The 21,531-nt window shown below is 60.5% G+C and overlaps 2 protein-coding genes across 12 annotated transcripts in view; one reads left to right on the top strand and one right to left on the bottom strand.

The window, feature by feature from the left end:
- The first annotated feature begins 8,346 nt into the window (after window positions 1-8,346).
- On the top strand, window positions 8,347-14,067 carry LOC102015149 (aquaporin-12-like). The gene is made up of 4 exons (XM_005411153.2): window positions 8,347-8,408; window positions 9,916-10,583; window positions 11,323-11,439; window positions 13,788-14,067. The coding sequence occupies exons 2-4, from the start codon at window positions 9,977-9,979 to the stop codon at window positions 13,928-13,930; spliced, it is 867 nt and encodes a 288-aa protein (XP_005411210.1). The 5' UTR covers window positions 8,347-8,408; window positions 9,916-9,976; the 3' UTR covers window positions 13,931-14,067.
- Window positions 14,068-18,161: 4,094 nt separating this feature from the next.
- Kif1a (kinesin family member 1A) overlaps window positions 18,162-21,531 on the bottom strand; it is a 75,972-nt gene continuing 72,602 nt past the window's right edge. For all 11 annotated transcript variants that reach the window (XM_005411149.2, XM_013508118.1, XM_013508119.1 and 8 more), the window contains 2 exons: window positions 20,950-21,068; window positions 18,162-20,606 (listed from right to left, as the gene is read on the bottom strand). In XM_005411149.2, coding sequence (XP_005411206.1) covers window positions 20,564-20,606; window positions 20,950-21,068 — 162 coding nt within the window. In that variant the 3' untranslated portion in view covers window positions 18,162-20,563. The remainder of the gene's footprint in view (window positions 20,607-20,949; window positions 21,069-21,531) is intronic.

Here is a 21,531-nt window from a genome sequence, read left to right as displayed (position 1 = left end):
TCAGCTAAGCCAGCGCTTTCAGGGGCTTTGGTGGCCCTGGAGAACCAAAGCCAGGAACACTGCAGCTGTGTGTGGAGTGGAACCCTTGCCTGGCACCCAGGGCCCAGGGTCCCCTCCCCACTCCACCACACACTTGTCCATCCTGAGTTTGTCACCTGACCCAGGCATCCCCAGTACCCGGCAGTGGACACGTTCTGGGCTGTGGTCTGTAGGAGCCAGGCCACACAGCGGGTGAGCCAGCGAGGCCTCCTGTGTTTTCAGCCACTCCCATCACTCCGCCCCACTGTCTTCCACAAAACCGGCCGCCGGGGCCAGCGAGGTTGGGGACCCATGGCTTAACTGCCCTCCCCCTGCTCTCTCCATCCCCGTGGCAGCCTTGCAGAGGCCTGAGGGTCACACACCAGCTCCCAGCCCAGCACAGCCTCCCCAGTGGGTGCACCCACCAGCGCCTCCACGGGTGCTGCCCAGCCTGGGACCAGGCCGGCGCCCGCCCCCACCTGGCGTCCTCTGCAGTGGCCCTGCCCTCTACCCCAACCTGTAGCAGTGACCTGACTGGGCTGCCATGAGTGTGTGTGTCCAGGAGACGCCTGTGTGAGAATGCAGGGCCAGCCAGCGTCCAGGCCTCGGAGGCCCTGCGCCATCCACTCCCCAGCCGCGGACCTCCCCACCCCACCAGCTTCCTGCAACCAGCTCTGCTTGGTCTCCACCCTGTGCTTCCCAGAGCCCACTCTGTGGCTGGGGCCAGGGCCCAGCTAAGCAGATAGTGTGCATCCTCTGATGTCCACCACCCTGACTGTCATTTCCTTCTTTATTTATTTGTTTGTTTTTTTGAGACAGGGTCTCACTCTGCAGTTCAGACTGGCCTTGAGCTCATGGTGATCCTCCTGCCTCAGGCTCCCAAGTGCTAGGATTACAGGTGTGTGCTGCTACACCTGGCCAAAATCTTCATCTCCAAGTGACAGGGAGTCCACGGGATGTTCCCACCCGAGGATACAATCCCCCTTAGGCAGACCAGCTGGGCTGGGGCTGAGTGCAGATCCTCGGTTCTGTGCTTGGCCAGATTTGGAGGTCCAGGGGGACAGGAGCAGCAAGGCTGGGATCCAGGCGGCAGGGAGGCGTGTTCCCCCAGTCATGGACTCTTGCCAGGACCCTGCAAACAGTAGCCTGAGGAGAGAGCAGGGTCTGCGGGGACTCCCCACTGGGCAGCCTGAGGAACAACGACAACCGGGCGCATTCCCCGGGGATGCAGGCCCTGGCTTCTCTGTTTCTGTCCATCCAAACGGGGTTTTTGTGACCCCGTGGTCACTGTTTCATGGCTTCGTCACTTCCCTTGTTGGTGAGATGAAATATCTGACGCCCACAGTGGAGAGGAGGAGGCTCATTTTGGTTCACATTTTAGAAGTCTGAGTGCTTGCATGGCTGGCAGCATGGTGGAGGGGCTGGCGGAGGAGAGGTGCTCCCGGCATGGTGGCCAGGAAATAGGGAGCAACAGCAGGAACCACAGAGGCGATGCAGCCTTCCCGCCCACGCCCTCGCTGTGCCTCTCTGACCAGACTCATCTCCTGAAAGCGAGGCAGCTGTCAGCCCCAGGGTCCAATTGCCTTCCAAACCCTGAGGCCCAGGGGGCCGCTTTACACCAACCCTTACCCAGAGCTCGGATTCAGTCTCAGGTGCTACACAGGCAGGGGACAGGGAGCCAGCAGTAAGGGTCTCACCGCCTCAGTGATGTTTCCCAAAAGGCGACCTGGCCCCGTGGTTCTAAGGTCTGCGGGCAGGCAGAGGCAGAGGACGTGACGGCCACCATCTGAGGCCAGGTGTGGACAGGAGTGTAACGAGCCACACAGGCTCTGCTGCCTCTCCTTGACCTTGAGGACGGAAGCAGTATGGACAGACGGGTGAGAGTTGTGGCAGTGCAGGGGAGGCCGTTGTTCTGGCGGCCTTCACCCTGGCACCTGCTGCTTCCTCTGAGCCACGAACATGTGAACTAGGGTGTCAGGTGTGGGGCAGCTCTTGGTGGGGTTAATGGAAGTGGGTGATGGCAATCTCTCCCCAAATCCTAATCTATTGCAGACCTTACACGAGACCCTGCTCCTGCCGGGAAGTCAGCCTGAGGGGCAGAACTGGCCACAGGCCACCAGGGTGACGACGGGCTCTGAGTGGCAGAGGCCAGGGTGGGGAGGCTTGGGCACTAGCCAGCTGGCGAGCGCAGGGCCGAGTTCCCTGCTGCTTCTCAGGGCTCAGGAAGCCAAGCTCCGCATCTCCTGGAGAAGAGAAGCCCGGCCATGTCCTGTCAGCTTTTGTCTGGTGAGGCCGATGGGTGAGGCACCATGGGGCTCATCCTCACAGATGCCAGGACCAATGAGGCCTCTGTGGGCTCTAGAGGGCCCAGGCTTGCTTCCTAGTCAAGGCAGGGCCTGGACTCCTCCCGGCCTAGCCTGTGGATGGAGGTTGGAAGAAACAATGGGGCCCTGCTTAGCTGACCGTGCTCCGGAAGGGGTTCTCATGGCCATGTGAACAGTACTGGCCCCCAAGTCATGCTCACCACCGTGTGGGAGAGCCACCTCTGAATTCCGGGTGGAAAAAACGAGTGATCCTCCCTCAGGGCCCCTGTCCTTGTAGGCTGGCCCAGGTCTTTGGAAGGAGGCCTATGCTCCCCGGGATGCTGTGAACTTTGGGCCCCGCTGGTGACAAGTTCTCAGTGTGCCCCAAGGGCAAGGACAGTGGAGTCGTGACTGAGCCCCAGTCTCTCCACAGCCCTGCCTGATAGCAGCATAGATAGGACAAACGGTGCCCAGGGCCGCAGTGGCAGGCTGGGTCTGAGGGCTCCTGTCTCCGGGCTGCTGCCCTGCACTGTCCTAAACTGTCTACCGTGGTCACCCACTGCGGCCAGGTACTGAGGCCGGTCTGAGTGAGGGGTACGCAGGCGAAGGGTGCCCACAACTGCTTGCCCCCAAGGTCCTTCTTGAAGCCACGGCTGGCCGCGAGCAGGGCTTGGAAGATGGCAAGTGGAGGGGAGTCCGGCTCCTGGAAGGCCTGGGTTGTGGTCATCATCTGTCCTGGGGCTGGACTAGCCAAAGAGGGCAGGAGGCAGGAGGAAGCGAGGGAAGCACTGGGGACAGAAGTGCGGACGCCTCGGAGCCACGCTGCTGGGGGTGGGGGGCAGGGCTCCTGGGTCCACAGGAGACGCTGTCTGTGCAGAACCACCGAAGTAGTCTACATGCATCACTTAGAAATCAAATGAGGCAAAAGCACTTGCTAATGAGATTCACATTTCCATGATGTGCGTTACCCAGCACTTCCTTGAAATTACGATTCTATCAGTCTCCATTTGAGATGTGTAATCACTCAGAGCAGAACAATAAAGTAGAAAAACATCAAGATCATTTCAGAAGACAGAACAAGGTTCTTGCTGTGTTTTGGGATTACTTTACTACACTAATTAGCAGTGACAAAATAGTGTACTTGTATTTCTTCCAAACAGGAGAACATCAAAACACTTAAATGTTTTTTTCTGAGACAGGGTCTCACTGCGTAGTTCAGGCTGGCCTTGAACTCACTATGGAGCCCAGGCTGGCTTCAAACTCATGGCACTCCTCCTGCCTCAGCATCCCGAGTGCTGGGAGTATAGGAATGGGCTACCACGCTCCAAAACACTTCTAAGAGTCTTATTTAAGCCACCTGCACTTACAGGATATTCTAAGAGTTATAGACAGACTGGATGACCACTTAATAGTAATAAAAGTAAATAAAAATATTATTTTAGTAAGAAATAAAATAGAATTACAGTAGTAACAGGAAGAGCATCTTGCTGTGGTTCTCGGACTCAGAAGCGGATTTCAGGGAGGCAGCTCCTGGGCTCAGGCTGTATAGGTAGTAGACGAAGGTCTCCGCTTCTCAGGGAGGAGGATCTGGGCAAAGATAGAGCCAGAGGGCTGAGCAGAGGCGCCCGGCATCTCAGCCTGCAGCAGGGAGAGAAGCAGGAGTGAGGGTACCCTATCCAAGCTGGGAGGCAGGTGAAGAGGGTAGAGGACTGGGCCCTCCCTACCCAGGACAGCGAAGGCCCTGCTCGGGGGTCCTGGGCCACCTCCAGAGGCCCCAGGTCACAAGAGCCAGGCCTGCAAGTCGTGTGGAAGGGAGGGAGGGCAGGTGTTACAGGGAGGGAGGACGCCTGGGCCCAGGAGGAAATGGGTGCTGCAGACACGGCCAGCATGTCGAGGACACAGGGTGCGGCTCTGGATGCTTCTGTCTTGGTTACTTTTCTCATTGCTGAGACAAGATTCCCAATACCCAAAGTTCAAGGAGGAAATACTGCCCTACCTCACAGTTTGTGGAGGTTTCAGTGTCAGCCGGCTGGCTCCAAGGCAGGGTGGCGGGGCAGAAGGGAGGCAGTTTGTGGGGGGCAGAAGGTGGCAGAGCAGCAGCAAGCGGCGAGTGGCAAGCAGCCCTCTTTCTTCGCTGTATTCCATCCAGGCTGCCTGCCCCTCTGAAAGGCCCACCTATGACCGCACGAGGCTTTGGGGAGCGTCTGGGTACCAGGCAGTTTCAAGAAGCTTGTTGACGGCTGAAAGCAAAAAGAATGAAGTGTCGGTTGGCCTGTAACACGGGCTGATGCCAGTGATAGGGAGGGCAGCAGAGGGTTTGATGGATGGCGACAGCACAGGGCTGTTGGATGCCCACACAGGGAGTGGCTGAAAGCCAAGAGCAGCTGGCAAGGACAGAGGACCCCTGAGCCTTGCAGACCTCCAGGGAGAAGCCGAGCTCACGCGCCATCCTCTCGGTGTCCGCATCGCTTGACACAGCTCACCGGTTTGGCTGTGCTCATTCACACCCACTGGCGGCGGCTCCCGGGCCACCACGGCAGAACTGAGAGGCTGGGCTGAGGCTGTGTGGTGGGTGGCAGCGTGGAAGGGGCTGGAGACCCGCTCTCAGGCACCCAAGGAAAGTGCCAGACAGCCCCCAAACGGCAGAGAAGAGCGTGCCAAAGGCAGCTCATCATTCACCTGAGGACGGGGCCGAGCCGGAAAGGAAGGCAAGCGGGACAAGAGAAGATGGATCTTGAGTAACACCAGCCCGGGCAGGCGGGCACCTTCCTGTCCGTGAGCAGAGAGGCTGGGGGAGCAACAGCCTAGTCCCAGGGCCCGGATGTCAGCCGGGGCCAAACCACACAAGCTCGCTCAGTCCAGAGCACACTGCCAAAGGGGACGGCAGAGGCTTCTGAGGGGGATTGAGCTGTCAGGGAGACACCGGGGCTTACAGGGGACTGGAGCCTCAGGAAGGGGTCTCAGCAACCTAGACGTCTCGGCAGCATTTCCTCCTGGAGCCTGGCTTTCTGCAGACCCTCTAGGAACTGTGCTGTCCAAAGGTGCACCCTGAAGCTGCACCCTGGCTTGGGGCTCACCAAGGCCCTCAGAGGCGGAGAACGTCGTCCGTGCTTTCACGCCCTGGGAAGGACGAGCGTTAGCTCACTGGGAGGGCAGATGGTCTCCATGTGCTTTCACATCTTGAGCGGCTTCTGCCAGCATCAGTGAGAGGCCTCATGACTCCCGAGCACAGAGCACATGCCGGGTGGACTGTGTCAGCAGAGAAATTCGCCTGCTGAGAATTTTAATCCTTCTGTCCCCACAAATGGGTGGATGGACGTCATGAAGCAGATCTCGGAACACCCAGGTGACTCAGAAGTCCCTGCCCTGGAGGACCTGGGTCTGGAGGGCAGCCAGGGCCCACAGCCGCGTGCAGCTGGCCGGGCCGGTAACAGGACATGGGGGATACCCACTGCCCGCTCCTCCTCCTGCCCCTGCTGCTCCTGGTTTAACAAATACACACACACCCCACAGCCACCGTTGTCCTCTCTGGCTCACCTGGAAGTAGGGCCTCTCTGGGGCTGCGGCCTCGCACACCCTGTGCACCTCCCAGCCTCGGCCTCCTTGTGCGTCCTGGAGCCCACGCAGGCCCCAGGACTGCTGATAACCCAGCCCTCCGAGGTCCCCTGCTGTGACCCTCCTTGATGGCTTCTTCCCTCTCCTCAGACAGCTCCTGCTGGGTGGCAGGGACCATCCCCAGGAGCCTGGGCCCCTGGTGCCTCCCGTGGTCTCCAGCCCTTCCATCCAGGAGGAAAACCCCAGGTGACCTCAAGGGTGAATTCTGTCAAATATTCAAAGAACAAGCACACCAGTCTTGTGGACACTCATTCAAAGAACAGAGGAAGGAAATCTCCCAGTGTCATTCTGTGTTGCTGGTCTCGCCTTCACCCCAAAATTACCAAAATCATCAGCAGCCAGGAGAGCTACAGCCCACTGCCCCTTGGAAGCACAGACCAAAGCCCCTACCAAGTGTTAGGAAAGGGACCTGCCACTCACTGAGTAGATTATGCGGTGTCATCTTGTCCCGAGAGGGCCAGGTCTGCTTGGCTAGGAAAACCACTGGCTGCAGTGCCTCCCTGGATGAACCCCGACAGCCACTCTCAGCAGACCTGAAGTGGAAGGGAATCTCCTCAGTATGATTCTGGCATTGGGGAAACCCCACGGCTAATGCCAAAAACCAGCTAATACCCTACCAGTAAGTAAGAGTGTCACCCAAGGGAGGACTAAGGCAAAGAACGCCTATCTGACCTTCTCTGCCCAGCTGGGCAACGGCCATCCAGGCAGTGCCCCAGGGCAAAACAAACCAAACCTCCAGAGACGCACGCTGTTTTCACAGACAGAAGAGTCAGTGTTAGTAAAACTCAAGTGTCCATAAATTGATCTATGGACTCAGTGCAGTCCCAACTATAACCTCACCAAGCTTTCAGGACGGAGTGGACGAGCAGGTTCCAAACTGCAATGATAATGCGAAGGTACCAGAGCAGCACACGGTCTGGACAGGGAAGAGAACGCCGAGGGCAGAACTGCAGCTCCGAGATAGGACTTGAGCAGGTGGCGACCAAGACGGCAGCTCTTGGTGATGAAGGGCTGAGCTGATCAGTGGAACAGAGAGCAGTGCCCGTAAGTAGACCTGTGCTTAGAGTCAGCTGGCTCTTAACCAAGCAGCCAAAGCATTTCAGTTGGGAAAGAAAGGGCTCTTCATCAGATGGTGCTGAAACAATTGGACGTCCGTGGAGAAAAAGAGATGTGACTCTCACTTCACACAGTAATCAAAAATCATTTCAATATGTGTCATACAGTTACCCTTGAACGCTAAAGCATAAAACTTCTAGGAGGAAATGGGGAACATTGCTATGACCTAGGAGTGGATAGATATTTTATGGGCAGGAGGCAGCAAGCAGTAGCCGTTAAACTAAAAAGTAGTCAGCTAGGCTTACCAAAATTAGAATACGCTCCTTATCAAAAGTTACCAGTCCGAAGCCAGGCATGGTGGCACACATCTGTAATCCCAGCACTAGGGAGGCTGAGGCAGGAGGATCGTTGTGAGTTTGAGACCAGCCTGTGCTACAAAGTGAGCTCAAGGCCAGCCTGAACTGCATATTGAGACCACCCTGTCTCAAAAACACACCCACATACCCAAAGACACTTGTCAGGAAATGACCATAAACTGGGAGAAAATATTTACAAAACAAATATCAGACCAAGGACATGTATCCAGAATATATACAGGATTAGTGTAACTCAGTAAAAAGCATACAACCAAATGAACAAAAAACAAGTGAAAAGTTTGTGAATCCATGAGCTGGTGGTGGTGTTTACGTCCCTGCCACCGGACTCCAGCTGCAAACCACACAAACAGAACCAAACGCTCAGCACCACAGGCAGAGGCTCCAAACTCAGCAGCACCAAATGTAAAGAAACCACGTGTCTCCTGCATTGCTGGGGGATGCAATATACTGTGACCACTTTGGAAAACAACCAGGTAGTACTCAGGGCATTTCAGGCATGTACCCCAAAAATGTAAACACACATCTACAGAAGTTCTACACAAAGACGTTTATAGCAGCTTTCTTCATTTTAACTAAGAACCAAAACCAAATATTTATTATCAGAAAGTCGGGTAAGCAGAGGCTTATCCATAAATGGAATTCCATCCGGCAGCAAACAGGAAGAAGATGCGGAGACACAGAGCTGTGTGAACTGTGCTCCTCACAGACAGGCCCCTGCCTGCCCACAGCCGGGCCGGAGCGGCCGCACTGACTGCGAGAAGAAGCTTGGGACACCTGTCGGAAAGGCAGTGTCCCTGCGTTAGGGGTGGAAAGTGTCCATGGGGGACATGAGGAGCTTCGTGGGCTGATGGAAATGTTTCTTGGTGCTGGTGGAGTGTCAGGGGTTCACACATCTGAGGACGGTGTGGAGATTCGCACTCACAAGGTGTGTGTTACCCTGAGCAGGTGCTGACCTTTGAGTCTGGATGTGGCTTCTCGGCCACCCAGGGATCCAGTGCGCCGGGGAGCCAGACCTCTCCCCTGCAAAGGCCTCACTCAGGTGAGACTTCCTGGGAGGCCCCCCACCTTCCTGGGGGGCCACAGGCAATCACACATCTGGGCCCCCAAATTGTGCTGGAGCTGAAAGCAGCTTGAGTCCCCTCTTCAGGTGCTGGCCTCTGGGCCTCCGGCAGGTCCCATCCCTCCCCGGTCTTGGGCAGAGGACGGACCTGAGTTTAGAAAAATAAGAACCAGCCTCCCCCAAAGGCGGCTCAGCCGTGGGAGGTGAACAGCCCTGGCAACCTCTGAGGGAGAGGAAACCAGGCTGTGGCTCCCACCCCACCCGACCCTCCCAGCCTCTCGTTAAATGTGCCTGGACTTGCAGGCCGCGTGGTGCGCCAGGGGTGCCCTGTGGAGCCAGGCTGGCTCGGCCCAGCACCGTCCCGAGGGTGAGGCCAGCTGGTCTCCGAGGATGTGCGGATCCTGCTGGCAGTGCCCCCTTAGTGTCCAGTGCCACAGCTGGGAAGCGGGTGGACCCGCCTTCTCCTGAGGGGCGTGGGATGAGGTGGGGCAGCTGTCGGCTGAGAGGGCCCTCTGCCGGTCTGGGGAGGGTGGAGGAGCCCCTACCCCTGTTCCTGCCCAATGGCATCTGCACAGAGCTAGCCCTGTGGAGAGCCCAGCCTCCCGCTTCCCCAGAGACCTGCCGAGGACCAGGCCCCGCCAGGACCTCCCCGTCCACACCACATCCTGTGTCCCGCCCTGAGAGCTGTCTGCGGCCATGGCCTCCTTTCTTACCCCTCCTGAAAGCACCTGCCTGGGTCGGTGTTGTTCCGGAACCCACTCAGGATGGGCAGGAGGAGCACAGCCCTCCCCTGCTGCCCCTCACCCTCTGCAAGGGTCCCCGGTGTGGGTGAGCACTCCTGCCGCCCTCAGTGTCTCCGCAGCCACCCCACCCCTCAGGACTCCTCATCTGTCCCCTCGCGCGTCACGGTGGTGCCTGATGAGCGCTGCCTTCTTTGACCATGAGCTCCAGGCTCCCAGCCCTCCCTCCCGGCCGGTGTCCAGCACAGAGCCCCTCCGTGTCCCCAGCCCCAGTCCCAGCCTTGGGGCCGCGGCACAGCAACGCGCCCTGTCGGTGTCTCAGTGTGGGGGGAGCGGTGGGGGCTCCGCAGGGCATTGTCCCCTTGCAGGCAGCAGCAGGAGACACTGAGGGGGATGAGGCGGGCCCAGTTCTGCAGGCCGGCCCTGCTGGGGCCGCGTGGACTCCCGGGGTGTGGAGATCGGGTGGCTCTATGGGTGGGTGACCCGTGGGTGGATGGAGCTGCAGGCCCTGGCCAGGGGCAGGGAACAGGTGTTATGGTCCTGGCGCCCGCAGGCAGCTGTGAGTCACGGAGCTGGGACGGAGGCTTTGAAGGGCGTGAGAGAGAGGCAAGGGCCCAAGTGCCCCACGCCCAGGAGGACGCAGGCGGGTGGGTCCCTTGTGGACCTGTCAGGGGCTGGCTGGCACGAGGGCCCAGGTGTGGCGTTCCCAGAGCCAGCTGGGTTCTCCTGCGCTCTGCCACCCACAGCTCGGGACAGCAGCCTCCGGCCTCACCGCGGACCTGCAGCCGCTCCGGAGAGCCCTGGCCCATGGCTGGCCTGAACGTGTCCCTCTCCTTCTTCTTCGCCACCTGCGCCCTCTGTGAGACGGCCAGGAGGGCGGCCAAGGCCCTGCTCCCCACGGGTGCCTATGCCAGCTTCGCCCGGGAAGTGGCTGGCGCGGCCCAGCTGGCCGCCTGCTGCCTGGAGCTGCGCGCGCTGGCAGAGTTCGGGCCCTGGGCCGGGGGCGTGGGGCCCGACCTCCTGCTGACCCTGCTCTTCCTGCTGTTCCTGGTGCATGAGACCACTTTTGACGGCGCTTCCGCCAACCCCGCCGTGGCTCTACAGGAGTTCCTCCTGGCGGAGGCGACGCTGCCCAGCACCCTGCTGAAGCTGGTGGCCCAGGCACTGGGCGTACAGGTGGCCGGGGCCCTGACCAGGCGCTGCTGGTCCTGGGAGCTCAGCGACCTGCACCTGCTGCAGAGCCTCCTGGCCGCGCACTGCAGCTCTGCGCTGCGCACATCCGTGGCCCACGGTGTGCTGGTGGAGGGCGCCTGTGCCTTCTTCTTCCACCTGACCCTGCTCCGCCTGCGGTACAGCCCCCCAGTCTACAGGGCCCCGGCTGTGGCTCTGCTGGTCACTGTCGCAGCCTACACAGGTGAGGCCGCTGCCCCTCGGCTGGGTCCGTCAGGACCATGACCCCTGGGTGACACAGGAGAGGGTGTGCTGGCTGGGGGCCCCTGCATGCGGGGCGGCCAGTCGCTGGGCCCTAGGGAGGCCCTAGCCCTGGCCAGCTGTCCGTCCCCAGCTCCCAGGGCTTTCTTTACACGGAAGATCTGCACCTGGGGGAGAGGGCGGCCAGGCAGGTTCCCCGGGGCCTGGCCCCACCTCTGGTCGCGGACCTGGTCTGGTCCCCCAGCCCCTCCAAGGGGGACAGATGCCACAGCAGGGAGCCACCAGGCACCTCCCGTGGTCCTTAGAGCTGCAGGGCGCAGCTGGCCAGGTTCCTTCTCCACCTGGCTCCGTGTCCACACAGCTGCCCGCTCTCCCAGGCCCAGACCCTCCCTGTCCTGCCAGCCGCATGCCCTGCCCCTTGGCAGTGGCCCCTGGCTGTTCCCAAGACCCTGGTGGCACTGGCGTCCCTCCCTTGCTGCCTGAGGCTGAGCCCCTCCGTGCTGGCTCCCTGCCGCCTTCTCTCCTCTCCTCTCACTGCGTTCATCCCCTTCCTTCCCACTCCCTCTCCTCCCTCCCTCCCCTCCCTCCCTCCCCATCTCCACCAAGCCCCTCAAGGGCCACCTCCCACACACAGTGTTGGGGGAGGGGTGCTCCTGCCATAGCCTCGTGGCATCTCAGAGGGTGGCAGGCCAGCCGTAGGGACCATGTGCTTCTGTCCGCAGCTGGACCCTACACGTCCGCCTTCTTCAACCCTGCGCTGGCAGCCTCCGTCACCTTCCAGTGTTTGGGGCACAGCTTCCTGGAGTACGCCCAGGTGTACTGGCTGGGGCCCCTGACAGGTCAGTGGCAGGGACCCTGGGGACAATGTGTAGGGTGGCGTGGGTGGTGGCTCTGGGCCAGGAACAGGTAAGCACACGGGCCCTCCTGGCCTGCAGGCCACCCTGCCTCGAATGCTGGTGGGGACACAGACCCGGATGCTGGTGGCCGAGCTTGTCTGGCTCTGGGGGCCTGTAGAGGAGGCAAGGGCCCAGTTGTGCTCCTGGGCCCCTCAGCAGTATGGATGGTAGGGGAGGCAGCTTCGATGGCCTGCCCTGGTCTGGATGCCATCACAGAGGGAGGAGGTCAGGGAAGCAGGCTTTCCAGGGGAGCCGTGCGGACAGGTGGTTTGGCACCTCTGGGGCTCCCACTCCCAGGGCTTGTCCTCTCAAGCAGGGCTCCCTGTTGCTGCTGGTGCTGGTGGCCAAGGACCCCTGGGGTGAGAAGACTACCGTCCAACCAGGGCTGTGGGCTACGGGGTCCCCCCGGACTGCCTGGAGCATGGAGGATGCCCCTCTGCTCACCCCGAGAGCGACAGGGTGTGGCAGCGAAGTTCCCGGGCTGGGTGACAGCATCAGGGACTCTGTCCCCCAGGTTCGGAGGCCTGGTTGTGCCCTCCCTCGGCTGTCCCGCTCCCCACACCTTACAGAGGGGTGAGGGCCATGGGAATTCTAGGAGCTGTTCCTGTCTGCAAGCCGCAGTGCCCCGAAGGTCTCCCCACAGACCCATGTGGGTGGTGGGAAGGGTGTCTGCGCACCTGTACCCTGTGCCCTCCACTTCAAGGCCTCCGTGGTGTCCCCGCGGCTCCGCCCCCTGGGCTCCATCTCTCCCCCGTGTCCCCTCCCCCGCCTGCACTCTGTGACTCCTGTTTCCACATCTTGCCCTTTGTGCCTCCTTGTTGGTGCCCAGGTGTCCTGAGAAGTGTGGCTGGTGGTGACGGCCCCTCCCGTGCGGACAGCCTCCCTTCCTGGGCGAAGGGCCCTGGTTCCCAGCGATGTGTGGTGTCGGCTTGGCCTAGCGTCCAGCTCTGTCTGGAGTTTGTTTCCCACTGAGTTAAGGCCTGGCTCTGGGGCTTCTGTGCCCCTTCCCTAGGCCCCCACGGGAGGTGCCACATGCCCAGTGCCTCACACGGCTGAGAGAACTGCTGCTTCTGAGGAGGTGGAGAGGGCGCTCCTGGCCACGCCTGCTCTTGTGGTCATAGGTGTCCTTTGCAGTCCTTTGGTTCCAACCTCTGCTGCGGTCCTCACTGGTGCTGCTGGCTCTGGGGTCCGCTCTGCTGCAGTGTGACTCGATCTATGCAGACCCTATTTCCAGGGAGGGTGTTTTCAGAGGTTCTGGGAAGACCGTGGTTTGGGGGACACACTTCTCCCCGGTACAGCCTCTAACTACATGCTGCTGTGGCCTTGCCTGTGGAGGCCCCCAGGAGCCCAGCACCTCATGCACACACCAGGGCACGGCCTGGAAGACACCCCTTGGGGAATGTCCCTGTCCTCCAGCTTGCCTCCTGCTGCCTGGGGAGTGGGCTCTCTGATTCCTTCTCTGTGCATCTCTGTGCTCCTCAGCTCCTGAAGTGTATTGCACTGGATGGGGTGACACTTGGGGTGGGGTCCCTCTTCTACCATCCTAAGGCAGTTTCAGGCACCATCAAGTGTCCCCACCCGTATCCCGAGGTTCATGTAGAATCCACCCTGAATGCTGGTGGCTCAGAGCTGCCGCCCTGGCTGCGTTGGGGGTGTGGCGGGCTCTGCACCTGCCCTGCCCTCCTCCTCGAGCCGGGCAGCACCCTCTGCCTCGTGGGGAGAGGCAGCGGGGAGGGGCCAGGACACAGCCACAGGGATGCGCTCCGCAGGTGGTGACAGAGGTCGGTCCTGACCCCATCAGGCCGCCCAGGCTCCCCACAGTTCAGTTCTGAAGGGCAAATCTGTTCTCTTCTTTTGCCCTGGTGCTGACCTTCCAAGCAGCTGGAAACCAGGTGGGAAATTGGGGTTCTGTTTCCAGATTCTGGGCAGGGTGTAAGGATAAGGAGCCACCAGGCCTGCCCAACCCAAAGTCCCCGCTCAACCCTGCCTGGATCACCTCCCCTCTTCTCCTGCCCTCCACCCCCACCCCTCACCCTAGGATGGGGCATCACCTCCACAGGCTATCCTGCGGAAAGGCTGCACAGATCTGCACACGTGGGAGTTCTGGACCCCAGTGGGCGCTTGCTGGGCTCTGTCCCGCTCCCAAGGCCGGGGAGTGGGTGGCGGGGACAGCTGGACACCGGCTCCAGCAGGGGGTGACCCTCTTGCAGAGGGATCCAGTGTACGATCCAGCCTGTCTCAGGGACGGTCCTGGTTCCACCTGCCCTGCCATCCGGCCTTGTCTCTTGCAGGGATGGTCCTGGCTGTCCTGCTCCATCAGGGCCATCTTCCCCGCCTTTTCCAGAGAAACCTATTCTACAGGCAGAAGAGCAAGTACCGGAGCCCCAGAGGGAAGCTGGCTGTGGCCCCTGTGGATACCCACACGGCCGCATAGGGGTGCGGTGAGCAGGAACCAGCAGTGCCCAGTGAGCCACCCCTCAAGGGCCGGCTGCTTATGCGCCCTGGATCCTCTCACAGCTCAGGGGGAGCCCAGCTCTCTCCCTGGAACACGCATGTCAATAAACCACTGCGGCTCCCTGGGCCTGGCGAGGTTTCTGGAAGGGCGTGCTGGGGAGCTGCCTCTGTCTCCCAGGCCATTTTCCGCCCTGTGATGACAGAATGACAGCAACAGGTAGGGTCCAGGAGGGTGGCGAGAAGCCCAAGGAGCTGGCCTGAGCCCAGGGGCTTCCACTAACCCTGCTGGCCGTCTGGGTACCCACCACCCAGGGAGGCCTGGAACCCCCAGAGGGGCTGACAATGGGGAGAAGCCTGCAGCAGGGGTGTGACTCTCCGCTTGGCCCCAGGGCCCTGATGCTGACGTCTCCCTCACCCGATCTTCAGGGTTTGGCCTGTGCACCCCGCAGAGCCAGGCGAACCCTTGTTCATTGCTGGAGCCCCAGGGGCAGCGCAGACGCCTGTTCTAGCCACTTCCTCCCCAGACAGAGCGAGTCCGGGAGCCTCCCCCAGGAGGACAGAGTTTTCCCAGCCAAGGTTCCCAGAGCAGAAACAGAGGCCCGGGGAACAGGAGACATCTTGGGGGTTTTCCCTGTGGCTCTGGGGGTTTACCCCCATCCTCCCTGCCGGCGGCCCTCCTAGCTGTCCCTCTACCCGCCCAGCCTGGGGAGGGGTGACAAGGAGCAAGGTTCCCGAAGGACCCCTGGGACAGGATCCAGAGGGCTCTGGCTGGTGCCAGGCACAGGGAGCACCCAGGGCGGGGAGCGGTGGGTCTGGGGCTGGGGAACCACAGCTGCTTGTAGCAGAGGAGGCAGCTGAGGAGGGAGGCAGGCACCAGAACCCAGGGTGCGAGCTGACGTGAGTGGGGTCCCCACGGGAAGCCCTGCAGCCTCAAGACAGCCGGACGGGAGCAAGGTGCCAGGCAGCACATCTGACCTTGGTGGCTGAGGGATGTGGTTACCGCCACAGCCGGCACCAGGAAGCCGTGGAGATCACTGGAAGAGTTAAGAACCGCTGTGTTATCTCTGAAAACTGATGTTACATCACAAAACAAAAATTAAGTTGAAAGATCACTGCAGTAGCTGGAAAATCCCCACAATTTCCACAGGAGACTTAGGGTGAACCAATTACTAATGTGAAAAATAATGTTTCTATGAGAGAGGGTCTTGCTGTGTGGTTCAGGCTGGTCTTGAACTCACTCTGTAGCCCAGTCTGACCTCACACTCCCAGTGATGGGTCTACCTCAGCCTTTTGAGTACTGGGGCCTGGCAGGAAAATAATTTTAAAATTAGTTTTTCCTTATACTTGAAGATATGGTGGTAGAATCTACAAACAGTGTAAGTTATAGGAAAGCATGGGTTCATTTCCACTTTCTCATAATATGATCTTCACAGATTGCAAATGTCAGAGAAAATGTTAAATACCACCACATAAACTGTCAGTTAAAATTACATTCCAACTTACACAAAACCGATCTGTGTGGAAGGTTACTTGCTTTCAGAAAAGCTGCTCTGTAAGATACTGGGTCCCTGCTGTCCTGATGCTGAGGCAGTCACGCGGCCCATGTCCTCCTGACCAGGCCAGCGGGGCGGCCACAGCCTGTCACCTCTGAGGAGAGACTTCCCACAGTCAAAGCTGCCAAAACGATCTGCAACCTCACATCTGCCAAGAGTGACTGATGCTCCGTTCAGTCGGATTAACAGAAAGGAAGCCGCTGACAATGTCAGTGTTCATGGCAGAATGAATGAATTTGCAGAAAAGAGGCCTAGAGAAAGCTGGGCGTGGGAATGCACGCCTGTAGCCCCAGTACTCTAGGAGGCTGAGGCAGGAGGATCTCAAGTAGAAGCCTAACCTGGGCTAGATCCTGTCTTAAAATACTAAAAAAGAAAGGGCTGGGGATGCAGCTCAGTGCAAAGGACCTGAGTCCAATGTCCAGTGAAACACATGCACGTGCATGACGCATACACACATTCATCAGGATGTCTCATTACTAAAGCACCATTGGGCAGCTGGGCATGGTGGTGCACGCCTGTAATCCCAGTACTGGGTAGGCTGAGGCAGAAGGATCGTTGTGAGTTTGAGGCCAGCCTGGGCTACAAAGTGAGCTCAAGACCAGCCTGAAGTGCATAGTGAGGCCCTGTCTCAAAAAGACAAAAAAATAAAAAATAAAAAAGTAAAGCACCATCTTCCACCTTCCCTAACCCCACACCAAGCACTTTCTTTGCAGCAGGAGTCCTTGTTGCCGCACCTGGTCAGCAGGAAGGTATTTGGAGTGGAGCTTCCTCTTGTAAAGATGGTGTCTCGCTTAGCAAGGGGCCAGAACACCACACAGGCCCTAACCATGCAGGCACCAGGCCTTCCCAGAACTGCCACGGGCAGGGGTGCCTGGTGAACCACAGATCGTGTGGCTAGGTCACAGTGCAGCAGGGGGGTTGGGCTAACTCATACAAGAAGGGCACCAGGCCTCGGGATATACACCCACCTAGCTCTCTGGCCGTGGACACTCGTCTTGTACCAGCAGAAGGTCCTGGGGAACCAGAAGTGGAGCCAGGCTCGTGTCCCTGGGCCCTGGTGCTGGCACTCCAACACTGGGGCCTCGGGCAGGGGCCAGCCTGGCAGGTGGTCTGCTCTCTGGCTTGGGGTCCAGTTGTTACTGGGTCCTTGGCTGTCCTGAACACAGAATTGAGCTGGACACCCAAGAGTTTCAGAGGATCGATGATTTATTTGAAAATGAAAATCCTACCATAGGGAGAAGAACGCATAGTCCAAGGGCCTGGTGCTGAGGGTTCTAAAGTTTAGGTTTTGAAGGCTCAGTTTGAGCTCTGGCTCCTGTCAATGAGCAGCTTGGCTTGGTCCTTCCTTCAGGAGCTGGGGTTCTTGACCTTTTATGGCCCTGGGGGAGCTGTCACAAAGCCCAGAGCCCACAGGGTCAACTCTACGGAGTCAGTGACTTGGTAACGAGGGCTGGGGGCGTCACAGGCTGTAGAGACCACGGGCGCATGTGCAGGACTCACCGCGCATAAGCCAAGCTCCCTGCTACCCCTTCTATGGTGCTGAGACCTGGGCCTCCAGACCCTGGGCTGATGCTTAACTCAGAGGAGGGTCAGCCCAGAACGGGCTCCCAGGCCGCCCTCCCTTGTCTCCCCGCCCATTTCTTGGCTCACTCCTGCCCCATGGGCACTGCCCTGGCGGGTGGTTCTCCCCGCTGTGTTGGGCTGGATGGCTCTGCAGAGCAGACAGACAGGACACTGTCACTCCTGCATGGGCAGATGACACTGTAGGGCCCTCTGGGCTATAGGCTAAAGCTTTCACAGCCTGCAGGACACTCGGGACCGATGGCCCTGGGACCCCCAGCCTGTGTCCAGCTGAGGCACCTGGCCCCTTCTGCCCCTGGACAGTCTCTTGTCCTCTGCCTCCCTCAGACTTGGTTCCAAATCCTGCCCTAGGCCACTTCTGGCTCAGCCCCATTCTGAACCCTTGCGGTCAGGAGTCTACACCCCAGGCCAGGGCTGGAGAGGGCCCTGTCACCCACTGAGCAAGGCCCAGAACACAGCCAGGCCTCAGACAGCCCCGGAGCCCTGGACCGAGACTCGCCGGCCCTGCTGTCTCCCCCAGCCTTGCTCCACCTGCCCGGTGGTCTAAGTTGGCCCTGCCCATCGTGCATCGGCCGAGCCGCAGCATGGTGTCCTGAGGGGGCACCTCATCAGGATGCAGCAAGCCCGGCCCCTGCCGGGGGCACCCACATGCTGGCCCCCAGCAGACCCGAGGCTACCACAGTTCTACCGGAACCCCGAGTGCACCCCAGGGGACGCTGGGCCCCAGCCCCACCCAGCACCAGGCTAGAGAAGGCCGACACCCTCCCTGGTGTCCTAGAGGCGGTCACTTGTCCCCTCAGGCCATAAAGCCGCTCACCCAGCCACCATCAGCACAATAGTGGCCCTGAACTCCTACCCTGGCCTCCAGCAGGAGCAGGGCCCTCATGCAGTAACACAGGGAACTCGGAGAACGGCCCAGCGACAGGTGGGGCGTCGGGCTCAGTTCCCACAGGTATAGGCGGCCTGTGGCTCCAGGACCAACACCTCCTGCCCTGGAGTTGTCCGGCACCGGCCCCTCCCCGTGACCATTTCAGGCCCCACCCAACAGCCCAGCCCCCAAGAAGCCACAGCCAAGGCCCACGTGTGGGCTGCGTACGAGCCACGTTTATTTCTCCATGGACAGCATTGAGTGCACACAGGGGACAGGAGCCTACAGCTAACACTCGGTGTAAGACATCGGGGACTGAACCGTTACACGGGTGGTGTTACAACGCGGGCCGCGCGTGCCCACCGCAATCACGTTATGTACAAGCCAGGGGGGCCCTCTGACACAGGGGCCTTCGGGATGGATGAGCTACGGGAGGCTCAGGCCCAGGGGCAAGCCGGTCAGCCACAGCCTGTCTGTCTGGGGAGCTGCATGGCCCCCGGGGCAAGGCGCCTGGCTTCTGGGGTCCCCACTTGGCATGTGACTGGCGGGGAGGGCCGTCACCACAGCCGTCCGGTGTGCGGGGTGTGCGCAGCCGGTGCCCCCAGCACTGGCATCTCCTGGAGAACCCTGTCCACCCCAAGCCCGGGCAGCACCAGGCATCGGAACAACAGGGCCTAGAGAAGGGCCTCCTAGAGCTTTCTCAGCTTCACTCAGTGGGAAACAGTGCCCACAGCCAGACTACACGCCCTTCTCTGTGCTCCGATGCCAGCCTTCTCACAGGTGTGGAACCCAGGCGCTGGGAGTGCAGGAGCTGCTTCGCTGTCCTAACGCACAGGGAATCTCCTCGGCAGGGTGGGGTGGTTGGACCTCTCTCACCATCACCTCTGGGTTCCCAGCTCTGACTGGGACCTCCCCACAGAGCAGGGACCACTGGAAGCCCCCTCTGTTTAGGCTAAAAGGACCGTCCTCAGCTCCATGGCTTGGGGCTCCCTCCCTCCCGGCCGCAGTGCTCTGCAGGCTGGCTGGCCGCAGGCACTACATGCTGGCTGGGCCCAGACCCCTGTGCCATGGCTTCAGGCTGGCTGGCCTGCGCAGGTGCAGTGGGCCTGACCCCTCTTCCGCCGGGACTCGCCCTGGGGAGCCCCATCTCTTCTCCCTGCCTGAGGGGGTCCTAGTGCCAGCGTGGGAACTCATGCAGTGCCTGTTGCTCTGTGTCAGCCCAGCGCCTCCGAGGTTCACAGTGGGCAGCACCCACCTGGCGCTCAGTCAAGGTACTTTTGGTCTGGGGGGGCATCCTCACCTGGGGTCTCTAAAAGAGCAGCATGTCATGGCTGCAGGGGTGTGGTTTCCTGGGATGGGTGCTAGGGCTGGGGAGGGAGGCCCAGGTATGGAAGCTGAGCTCCCCTCTCCCCTGAGCCCAGGCTGCCTGGGCAAAGGTTAAGGAGCCTTGGCACTGCCCACAGGAAATCTGGATCCAGAACCCTCCTAGTGAGTGTGGTGTCCCCGCCCCGCCCCCCAGGAGATGCTGTGCACGCTTCCATCAGCAGGGCACAGACTCGTGAGTGTCTGCATGTCGTGTCTGGGCCTCCTGGGGACAGCCTGGCTCCCGGCTCACCCCAGCCCCGTGCGTGCAGCCTGCTTGGTTCCTGTTTCCAAATGACCCCAGTTGCAGATGAAAGAGCCCCATGATGATGATAGCCAGCATGGGGCACCCTGGTCTGCCTGACAGACACCTCTGCAGGGCAGCAGACTCTCTCCCCGGGGCAGAGGAGAAAGCGTCTGTGAGAAACCCGACTCCTGCCCAGAGCCACTCTGCAGCACTCTCCTCACTTAGCCAGAGAGGCCGGGACCTCAGCCCAAATGCCACTGTGCCTATAGCCCTCACCCAGCCCGGGCACCGGCCCACTGGCCTGGACACCCGCATGGGACCGTGGACAGACACCCGCACGGGGACCCTGGACACCCGCACGGGGACCCTAACCTTCTCCCCTAGCCCTGCCCGGGACCATCCCTGGGCCTAGTCTCACCAGCTCATCCTCCAGCTGCTGGCACCACCCTCTGTGTCCACCTTTGGAGCTGCTGGCCAGCTCAGGCACCCACAGATCCCAAGCGCCACCAGCCCTGCCCTCTGAGAAGCCTGGTCCGGGCAGGGGCGTCCCCTCATTCCTCCCCTGGCAGGCCGGTGAGCACGTGGGACAAGGGTGGGAACATCTGACTCTCACGGGGCTACGAGGCATTAGAAATAAATACTTATAAATAGTACACAGTCTTATAGTTAATTTCTCAGTGGACTGTTTGAACATCACTACCTAACAGATATTAATTATAAGTCTGTCTATGCTTAAAAAAATAGGAGAGCAGCAGCGACTCCCGGTCTGTGCCCTCTGGCCTTTCCGCACGTCCCAACTCTCCGGCTCCAGCGGTCTTGGAAGGAGAAAGGGCAGCATGTGCAGCTTCCTCCCCAATCCACTGCCTGTGTGCGCAGGCCCCGGCCAGAGGGGTCGCTGGGCCCAGCAGGGCGCCCCCTGGTGGGGAAGGGCTGGGTGGCGGATGACAGGACAGATGGGGATGAGGATGGGAGGGCCGGCTGCGGGCTTCGGGAGGGCTTGGCTCAGACCCGCATCTGCGCGGACCTCCTCCTGGACAGCTTGGACCTGCAAGGGGTCAGACAGAAGTGTGTTCAGGGCCCTGCCCGGCAAGGGGCCACAGCAGCCCCTCCAGCAACAGGGAGAGGCCGCATCCTGGCAGTCAGTGTGACTTGCACAGCGCCTGGGTCCCCTGAGCCAGTGGTGTGCACACGTCTTCCCTGTGTGGACCCCAGCACCACGGTGCACAGCCAGGCCTCTCCCGCAGGACCTGTCACTGTGAACAAGGGCACAGGAATGGCAGCAAGATCCTCAGCACCCCCGTCTCCCCCACAGTGCTCAGGAGCCAGGGCACTGCACTCCCCACCCCCGCAGCAGGGCTGTGCGGTTCCGGGAAGGCATGGCCCCGTACCTTATGGTCCCCGCCAGCAGCGGGTTGAACGCATACAGCCAGTCGTGCATGTCCTTGTCGCTGCTGGCCTGCAGCAGGATGCCACGGTGCTCCGTGCACACTGCGAACGTGTTGGGCGTCTGCAGAAGGGGCACCAGTGACAGGCTCAGAGCTGCGTGGGGGCAGGGGGACCCCCGCGGGCGCACACCCACCCTGCCACCGGGCCTGCAGGACACGCGTGGCTGTGCACCCCAGGACTTGCTGTCCCTTCCCAGGACGCTGGCTGAGCTGCCCACTCGCCTGGCCTCTTCCGGAGCCCCTGTCTTCTGTGTGGGAGCCTGAGCTCACCGGGGCCACTGCACCCTTAGGCAGCCTCCAGGAGACACACACACCCATGCTCTCTCACACACACACACACACACACACACACACATGCTCTCTCACACACACACACCCATGCCCTCTCATCCACACACACCCATGCTCTCACACACACACCCGTGCTCTCTCACACACACCCATGCTCTCACACACACACCCATGCTCTCACACACACACACCCATGCTCTCACACACACATATGCTCACACACACACACCCATG

This window comes from Chinchilla lanigera, unplaced genomic scaffold, assembly GCF_000276665.1.
Source record: "Chinchilla lanigera isolate Chin_1 unplaced genomic scaffold, ChiLan1.0 scaffold00141, whole genome shotgun sequence".
Lineage (NCBI taxonomy): Eukaryota > Metazoa > Chordata > Mammalia > Rodentia > Chinchillidae > Chinchilla > Chinchilla lanigera.
This window is presented reverse-complemented; position numbering and strand designations above follow the sequence as displayed.